This window comes from Gadus chalcogrammus, chromosome 12, assembly GCF_026213295.1.
Source record: "Gadus chalcogrammus isolate NIFS_2021 chromosome 12, NIFS_Gcha_1.0, whole genome shotgun sequence".
In the NCBI taxonomy this organism is placed as follows: Eukaryota; Metazoa; Chordata; class Actinopteri; order Gadiformes; family Gadidae; genus Gadus; species Gadus chalcogrammus.
Genome location: NC_079423.1, coordinates 20,451,160 through 20,459,947, shown reverse-complemented (window position 1 = coordinate 20,459,947; position 8,788 = coordinate 20,451,160). Strand labels below are relative to the sequence as shown.

Below are 8,788 nucleotides of genomic sequence, written 5' to 3'. Positions count from 1 at the left end.
AAAACTTAGATTTAGAAGTGATAATTTATCTTGTTTTAAGAGTGAATTTCTTATTTAAGTGTTCAACTTTACACTATAATCTTAAATCAAGCACAACCTTATATTTTTTGTCTCAAATAGGCATGAAATCTTAAAATGAGGTAAATAACTGTTAAAATAAGATCTTTTACATCTCTCCCCCAAATTCTCAAATAAAGCTTGTTTTAAGATTCAGTAACAAACTGAAGTTGCTTGATTCAAGAGTCACACAAAAAGCATCTGAAAGAAACAGAGTTTATTGCTCTGACTTCAAGTATGTTCAGACAATGTCAGGATAAATTATAAAGCCTTCAGAACAACTCACCATACAGTCCATGGAATTGTTTAATGACCAATGTTTGTTAACAAAACAGGCACAGGAAACAGGCAAACTTGATCACCCAATACATTGTTGCTCCAAATTAATGTCTGTGGGCAATATTATCACAAAGACACAATTCTGGTCTCAAATTCAGTGTTTCATAACACTGGTACTCAAAAGCAACATAAGAGGAATCGATCACAAAGAAATCTTATCTTTTTTGGCACAGGAAACAGGCAAACAGTGTCATCTCACCCCTGAGATGACACTGTTAACAGTTCTATGGGAAAATATTTAAAATTTAAATAATTTTTTCACCCTTATAATTATTGATCACAGGCCCATATTTTATATTTAAATATTGAAATAAATCATTATTTATATATTTTTTATAAATATTGTTTCAAGTAATTATTCACAAATATGATATTAATAGTACCATTAAAGCATTTGCCCATGAAGATAAATGTACCTGTGACAAGTGGCACTGTTCCCGGACACTGATGGCGAATGCCGCTGCAGATCTAGCAATATCAGGTCTGGTTCTGGATGTCACAGCAACAGCTTCTTCCTTTATAAAATGAGTTGTCATTTTTTAAGAGTGAGTAGATGGACACAGTCAAAGTTGCAATTGATTTGAAATGGATTCTTTGAGAGGACGCACGAGAGGGGAAAGACTTAAGTTTAATCCCACATTTGCTTCACTGGTCTGGGACCTGAGCAGCTCTATCGTCTAAGGTAAGAGAAAATGTTAAATGTTTTTTTTAAATGTTTATTTTTGTGTGCAAAGAGCACATAATTAATTTCTCGAATTGTATTGCAAGTATTGTTGCCTGTTTTACCTTTAACGTCGTATGACGATAACTAACTAAGCATTCAATGGAGACAATAATAGGCCTATGAAAGAGAAAGTGTGCATAGGCTACTCAAATCCTGCATGATTAATGCGCACGCTCGCAGTGTGGATTCAATGAAGCCACCATTTAAATAGATCGTCATATGTAGGACAAAAATATAAAAATATTATTACTTAATTATTACTTAAAACAAGTCAGCATCACACAGAGAGCTACCTAATTGGCACGATAAGCCCTCAAAGGTCAAAATAAATTGAATTGTGGAAACTTACGGACTCAAGGCGGCCGTCAGCGTCAGGCTGCGGTGACGGTTCAGGTAGAGAGGCATCAGGTGGGATAGCCACAGTGCTGGCCACTGCAGGAATGCTACAGCTGGCAAACACTGAAACACCAAATGTTTCCTGTCCCAAAGACCGAGAAGAAGGCGTCGTATTCCATCCGCTTGGTGGGCATCCAGTCCTTAAATACCGAAGGTGCGTCTGTTTAATGTGGCGAAAGAAAGAGTTAAACTCTAAAATCCTGTTCACATCCGTCAATACCACAATAAACCCAAAAATCCGGGCTGCGACTGTGACTTTTATTAATGTGGCTAAGGAGTACTTTAAGACTTAAAGCAACAAAGACGGAACCGGAGCTTGTGAGGGAGGTGGAGCGCTATCAATCAGATCTGGTGGGGCTTACCTACACGCACAGTCTCAGCTCTGGTACCGTACTCCTGGATAAGGGTTGGACTCTATTCTTCTCCGGAGTTGCCGAGGGCGTGACACCTGGAGAGGCGTGGTGGGGAGGAACGGCCTCCCTGATCTAAACCTGAGCGCTCGTTTGTTATTGGACTTCTGTGCTAGTCATGGATTATCCAAAAACGAACACCATGTTCGAACATAAGGGTGCTCATAAGTGTACCTGGTACCAGAGTACCCTAGGCCGAAGATCGATGATCGATTTCGTGATCGTGTCATCTGATCTGTGGCCGCATGTTTTGGACACTCGGGTTAAGAGAGGGCGGAACTGTCAACCGACCACCATCTGGTGGTGAGTTGGATCAGGGAATGGGGGAAATTTCCGGATGGACCTGGTAAGCCCAAACGAGTAGTGCGGTAGAGTTTTTCTGGCATTCCTGTGGAGTTTGGGGGCATTGAGCCGGAGTTCAAAGCCTCCATTGCTGAAGCTGCGGTGGCTGTAGCTGTGGCCTCAGGGTCTTAGGTCCTCAAGGGGCGGTAACCCTCGGACACCGTGGTGGACACCGGTGGTCAGGGAAGCCGTCCGATTGAAGAAGGAGGCCTTCCGGGATATGATATCCTGGGGGTCGCCTGACTCGGTTGCAGGGTACCGACAGGCTCGAAGGTCTGCAGCTGCTGCCGTGTCGGAGGCTAAGCAGCGGGTGTGGGAGAAGTTCGGAGAGGCCATGGAGACGGACTTTCGGTCGGCACCAAAGTGTTTCTGGAAGACTATCCGGCACCTCAGGAGGGGGAAACAGGGAACCATCCAAGCTGTGTACAGTAAGGCTGGGACTCTGTTGACCTCAACTGAGGAGGGTGTCGGACGTTGGAAGGAACACTTTGAGGAACTCCTGAATCCGAATAACACGCCCTCTATGTTGGAGGCAGAGCTCGAGGTTGATGGTGTTGGTGGAGGTCACTGAGGTAGTCAAACATCTCCGCAGTGGCAAAGCCCCAGGGATTGATGAAATCTGGCCAGAAATGCTAAAGGCTCTGGGTGTTGAGGGGCTGTCATGGTTGACACGCCTATTCAATATCGCGTGGGAGTCGGGTACAGTGCCAAAGGAGTGGCAAACCGGGGTGGTGGTTCCCCTGTTCAAAAAGGGGGACCAGAGAGTGTGTGCTAATTACCGGGGTATCACACTTCTCAGCCTCCCTGGTAAAGTCTACTCCAAGGTGCTGGAAAGGAGGGTTCGGCCGATCGTCGAACCTCAGATTGAAGAGGAACAATGCAGTTTTCGCCCCGGACGTGGAACCACGGACCAGCTCTTCACTCTCGCAAGGATCCTGGAGGGGGCCTGGGAGTATGCCCATCCGGTCTACATGTGTTTTGTGGATCTGGAGAAGGCGTATGACCGGGTCCCCCGGGAGAAACTGTGGGAGGTGCTGCGGGAGTATGGGGTAAGGGGGTCTCTCCTCAGGGCCATCCAATCTCTGTACTCCCAAAGCGAGAGCTGTGTTCGCGTCCTCGGCCGCCAGTCAGTTTCGTTCTCAGTGGGTGCTGGTCTCCGCCAGGGCTGCGCCTTGTCACCAATCCTGTTTGTGATATACATGGACAGGATATCGAGGCGTAGTCGTGGTGGGGAGGGGTTGCAGTTCGGTGGTCTGAGGATCTCGTCACTGCTTTTTGCAGATGATGTGGTCCTCATTGGATCATCGGCTGTCGTAGCAATTTCTATTAACGACTTATCTAATTCACTTCAACTAGCAATACGCAAAAGGAATCGGGGAGTCCGGAAAAAGTAATGACAGAGACTTTATTGTTACCCACAAATCAGGCACAACAGAGCCGAGTATGGTTTTTCAAAAGACACACACTGACTGGCGCTTCGATCCCGCTCTCTCTTATCCATCCCAACTGAGCTGTTTTGCATGTAATATGATCGCCCTGGTATATGTTCAAAATGGTCATACATGGCACGGAAAGTTAGCCTTACATTCCTTTACGTATGTGCTCATCTCCTGTAGTTAATCTAAAAATGGGAGGATGTCAGTAGCTTGGGCCCCAAAGTCCTTGGCGCCTTATCAGGCCATTACTCTGGGTCCAGGTGTGGTTTCTCTACATTCCACCATTAATGTTTATGCCTGATGTATATAGGCCTGATAATACTCATAGTTAATATAAAAGTAATGGTTAATTTCTCCCACACGGCCTGTGACCTTCAGCACTCACTGGATCGGCTGGCAGCCGAGTGTGAAGCAGCTGGGATGAGGATCAGCACCGCTAAATCTGAGGCCATGACTCTTAGCAGGAAACTGGTGGATTGCTTACTCCGGGTAGGAAATGAGTCATTAGCCCAAGTGAAGGAGTTCAAGTACCTCGGGGTCTTCTTCGCGAGTGAGGGTACTATGGAGCGTAAGATTGGCCGGAGAATCGGAGCAGTGGGGGCGGTATTGCGTTCGCTTTACCGCACCGTTGTTACGAAAAGAGAGCTGAGCCGCAAGGCAAAGCTCTCGACCTACCGGTCGATCTTCGTTCCTATCCTCACCTATGGTCATGAGGGTTGGGTGATGACCGAAAGGACGAGATCGCGGGTACAAGCGGCCGAGATGAGTTTTCTCAGAAGGGTGGCTGGCGTCTCCCTTAGGGATAGGGTGAGGAACTCGGATTAGAGCCGCTGCTCCTTTACTTAGAAAGGAGTCAGCTGAGGTGGTTCGGGCATCTGGCAAGGATGCCCACTGGGCGCCTCCCTTGGGAGGTGTTTCAGGCACGTCCAGTGGGGAGGAGACCTCGGGGAAGACCCAGGACTAGGTGGAGAGATTATATCTCAACACTGGCCTGGGAACGCCTCGGGATCCCCCCGTCAGAGCTGGTCAATGTGGCCCGGGAAAGGGAAGTCTGGGGCCCCCTGCTTGAGCTGCTCCCCCCGCGACCCGACCCCGGATAAGCGGATGACGATGAGATGAGATGAGATCTGATGTATTGATGCTATTTATAGTATTTTATTAATAACTGAATACCTTATTTGAAATCCAACATTTTTCTGCTTGCTGGGTTTTTCCTCAACTTTCATTTGCTTAATGAATTTAAAATATGCTTAGGATTAAACATTTTAAGTAAGAGTCAGAATTTTAATATATAAATCATATATAAAATATATGATTGTGAAATAGAAATCCCACATTTTAAAAACACGCGGTCTGCAGTGTCCCGCCGGCGGGAACGTTACCCTTCCCCCCCAACCCCCCAACATTGTAAATCATCTGCCATTCATCAGATTGTTATGTAGCATAGTCATTCATTCTACCTCATTTGAAAGCTTGGACTCTTGGGAATCAATACATGACAATGTAAAATATGTGGAGTGTTTTTACAATGTCAGGTTAATCTAACTATGTCTCAAATAAATTTAACCAAAAATGCCCGCCGCATTGAGGCTGGTGCTTCACTACCTTCTAGCTGCGCATTGAGGCTGGTGCTTCACTACCTTCTAGCTGCGGTGTTTAGCCTTACTAAATAAATGGATTGGTTCTGTAGCTTGCTACTGCTTTATCTAAAGATAGATATTTGTCATGTATCTCACAGCTGCCAGTGTCGATGAGGAGGCTTTGAAAGGCCTTAGCCGGGATGACCTGAGGGATCTTTTTCCCGGCCCCGAGAATTTCCTCAAAAGAAAGAAACTTTGGAATTTCATCAGTGAAAATGTAAACACAAATTGGAATGAGTAAAAATTAGTAAAGTATGAATTTGAATGGTTCTAATGCACTTTGTTTTCATTCTACACAATCCAAATGGTGTGAAAATACCACAGACCAAGATGCCAACCATTGTGCCATGCCACCATGCTAGCCTCAAACCTCAACCCCCATATCTGCTGAGAAAATAATGAAAATGCCAGACCCTCCAGAGTATGTGGTGTACACAGATTCTGAGTTAGACATGGTGCGTAGTCAATACTTTGCACTGCTCTGCAATGGAAAGTAAAAAAAATACAAAATGTCCAAGGAGCTATGTTGCAGACTTGTAAGGAACACAATAACCAGTATGGTTGCTATCCTGCATGCTAGTCCCATGGGGAAAGAAGCCAGATACCCGTCAGAATTGGAAATGAGAGCCATGTCACAGAAGATTATAGACTATTACCCAATGTTACAGGATGATGTTCCAAACATGCCATATTTAAATATTATTTTTTTATCTAAACCAAAACTGTGGGCAGGTCAGCAACAAGACAAACAGCGTATCTAACATTCTTTTACCACAGCTGACCATCTACACCAAAATGTACAAGCGACTCCAAAATATGAGATTCCCACGGAAGAGGCAAGGCTCTGTACCACAAAGAGGAGTGGCAAAGACGGCTCTCTTCAGTGCAGACAACCAAGACATGGAGACGGATTGGACAGACACAAGCAACTCGAGTGATAATACCGTACTTCTTTAGAGCAATGACCTGACAGAGGACAATTCCAGTGCAGGTGTGCAAATTGTGAGCAAAAAATTATGGGGTGCTGTCATACAACTTGTTTTTTGTCTAAAAATTGTCTAATCATGTAATGAAACTATAGTTGTCCGTATTTGTCGAGCCAGAGTTCATGGTTAGGCATGCACTGTGTTTATCTGCCTGTTTTGCTTGTTATCATGCTTTTAATAGCGTTGAGATTTTTTTCATTATTTCCCAAAAAAGCATCCCCAGTACAACGACCCCCAAGGAAGCCAAAGACCAAAACCTTGCTGCTGTCATCCGCATCAGCTTCAGGCTCCTCACTCAGGACTGTGATCACTTCACCAACCACACCTGCAAAGGATGATGTTGGTAAGCCCACCTCAGCACACCTCTCAGCCTGTTATCCGTGATAATGACTTTCAGAGTGGCAAATCCGAGTCTAAACTGTTTTTTCTGACAACTCCCATTGTTCATATAAACAACATAAAATGATTGTATGTACCTTATTCAATTAAGTTAATTGATTTGGGTGTTACAAGGGAAGTAGACTTACCTGCATAATAATGCAATAATGTTGTGTTGACTTTGAAATGTCTGCTCTGTTTTCTGCCATTTCAGACGGCCAGGACAGTCTGAAGATGCAGGCTAGGCACTACAAAACCTTGAGCAACATGTACAATAAGCCAAATGCAAAACCCATTCACAGCGATGTTGCTCAAGTTTTAGACCTTGAGTTTAAGGCCAGACGGGCTTTCATTAATGCAGATGTTACAAGGGAAGAAGACCGACCTGCAAAAATCTTTGAGGCATATTCATGCTTTAGAGATGTTCGAAATGTATGTTTGTTTGTTTTTATTTTTTATAACTACTTGCACTTGAATTACTGTCTATCCATCTGTGTTCTAAATGTCCAATGGTTGAATAACTGTGCACAATGCTGTCTAAGGCAATGGATGAGCTGCGGTGCATAGTAGGTGGCACCAACAGCAGATACATCGAGGAAGTGAAAGGAAGATGGGCAGACTTTTGTGCCAAGGTGCAGTTCTATGATGTGTGGAAGAAAGCCCTGGACATCCATTGGATGTCCGTGGAGGTAAGTTGCTGTTCCATATGCAAATGTATTGTGATTTATACCATATTCAGACCATTCAGACCAATCTTTCTATTCTTTAGTGGAGTTCACGCTTGCCCTCTTCAATGCACTCCCATCCCTTTTCCCCTCACCAACTTCACCACCAAAGAAGCTTGGAAATAGCTGTGAGGCACTTCTTCATGTCCTGAAGGTAAAAACATTTTTGTGTGTTGATTCCTTACTGTCCTCTTATTTTCTCACATTGTTGTGCATGTCACATAACAATACACCCTAATTTCACAATCACAGATATGACCTAATTTTTGCAAAAAGGGGAAGACATAAGTGCCTCTAGTGTCCCTCAAATGGTGTTCACAGAAAGGAATACCAAGAAATGTTTCAAAATCTTTGATTAATTAATCCATTCATTCATCCCAGACATTAAATATGTACCACCTTGCATCAGCTTGTATCAATTTTTTATCCATCCTAAATCCCTACACCTTGATCTGTCAAACAAATGTTTTTAAACACATGTCCCCCCTGTCCCATTTTGAAGTAATTCATGATTATTTCTTCCAGTGTGATAATAAATCAATATTTTTCATTAGTGTTTTTAATAATGACTATTTTAAGAATGCTTGTCATTGGTTGCAACCTGATCATTTAATCTAAAAATGATTTTTATATTGAACATACACCTGACTTTCAATACATTTTTATGTCTTCTCACTCTACACATTGTTCTTTTTATTCTGTTCCAGTCAGGCGAAGACCCTGCCCTGTACCTGGAGAAGCGTCCTCTCTCCTCCCCAGTTCTGCTTTCTGATGGATCAACCACCATCGTGGCTGTGGGTAACGTACCTGTGACCACCCTCCCTCAGGAAGATTTCTCAGACGGGATGTTGGTGTTAATGGCATATTACTACACTTTGCACTTAAGATATCCGAAATGTGTTGCAACGCTCCTGTCAGTTATTCACACTGAGGTAATTGGTGACACAATCCACGATCAAGATGCCACTAGTGCTTACAAGAAAGCAATGGCTGATTGGAAGTCTTTCATTGAGAAGTAGCTGAGTATTTTGTCATGCCAGTTCTTATTGTTAGCTGTGCCTACAATAGTTGTGTGTTGCACAAGCTTAAGTCACTGAGTTATTACCTCATTGAGGCCTGTATTTCATATTATTGTTAGCTGTGCCTACAAAAGTTTTTTGTGTTGCACAAGCTTATACAGCATCACTGAGTTATTACCTCATTGAGGCCTGTATTTAAAAGGAAAAATCCATAAGTGAGAGGGCTGAGAAGTGTTTTTTTAGTTTTTTGCTCTTTTGTGTTTAATTTTTTTTCTTTTTATGGAAAAGTATTCAAATGTCTATAGCAACCTTGACTTGCTGATGTTAAATAAATGT

At 43.6% G+C, this 8,788-nt stretch overlaps 1 protein-coding gene across 2 annotated transcripts; it reads left to right on the top strand.

The window, feature by feature from the left end:
- Positions 1-5,458: 5,458 nt before the first annotated feature.
- On the top strand, positions 5,459-8,353 carry LOC130393834 (uncharacterized). Of its 2 annotated transcripts, XM_056604591.1 has the most exons (5): positions 6,462-6,673; positions 6,923-7,140; positions 7,251-7,397; positions 7,478-7,587; positions 8,141-8,353. In XM_056604591.1, exons 1-4 carry the CDS (start codon positions 6,463-6,465, stop codon positions 7,583-7,585), a joined length of 684 nt encoding a protein of 227 aa, XP_056460566.1. In that variant the 5' UTR covers position 6,462; the 3' UTR covers positions 7,586-7,587; positions 8,141-8,353. The 2 variants fall into 2 exon arrangements, 1 of the variants encoding a protein (XP_056460566.1); XR_008897164.1 differs by lacking the exon at positions 8,141-8,353 and adding an exon at positions 5,459-6,346 and having other exon boundaries at positions 6,545-6,673; positions 6,923-7,397; positions 7,478-7,788.
- Positions 8,354-8,788: the final 435 nt, after the last annotated feature.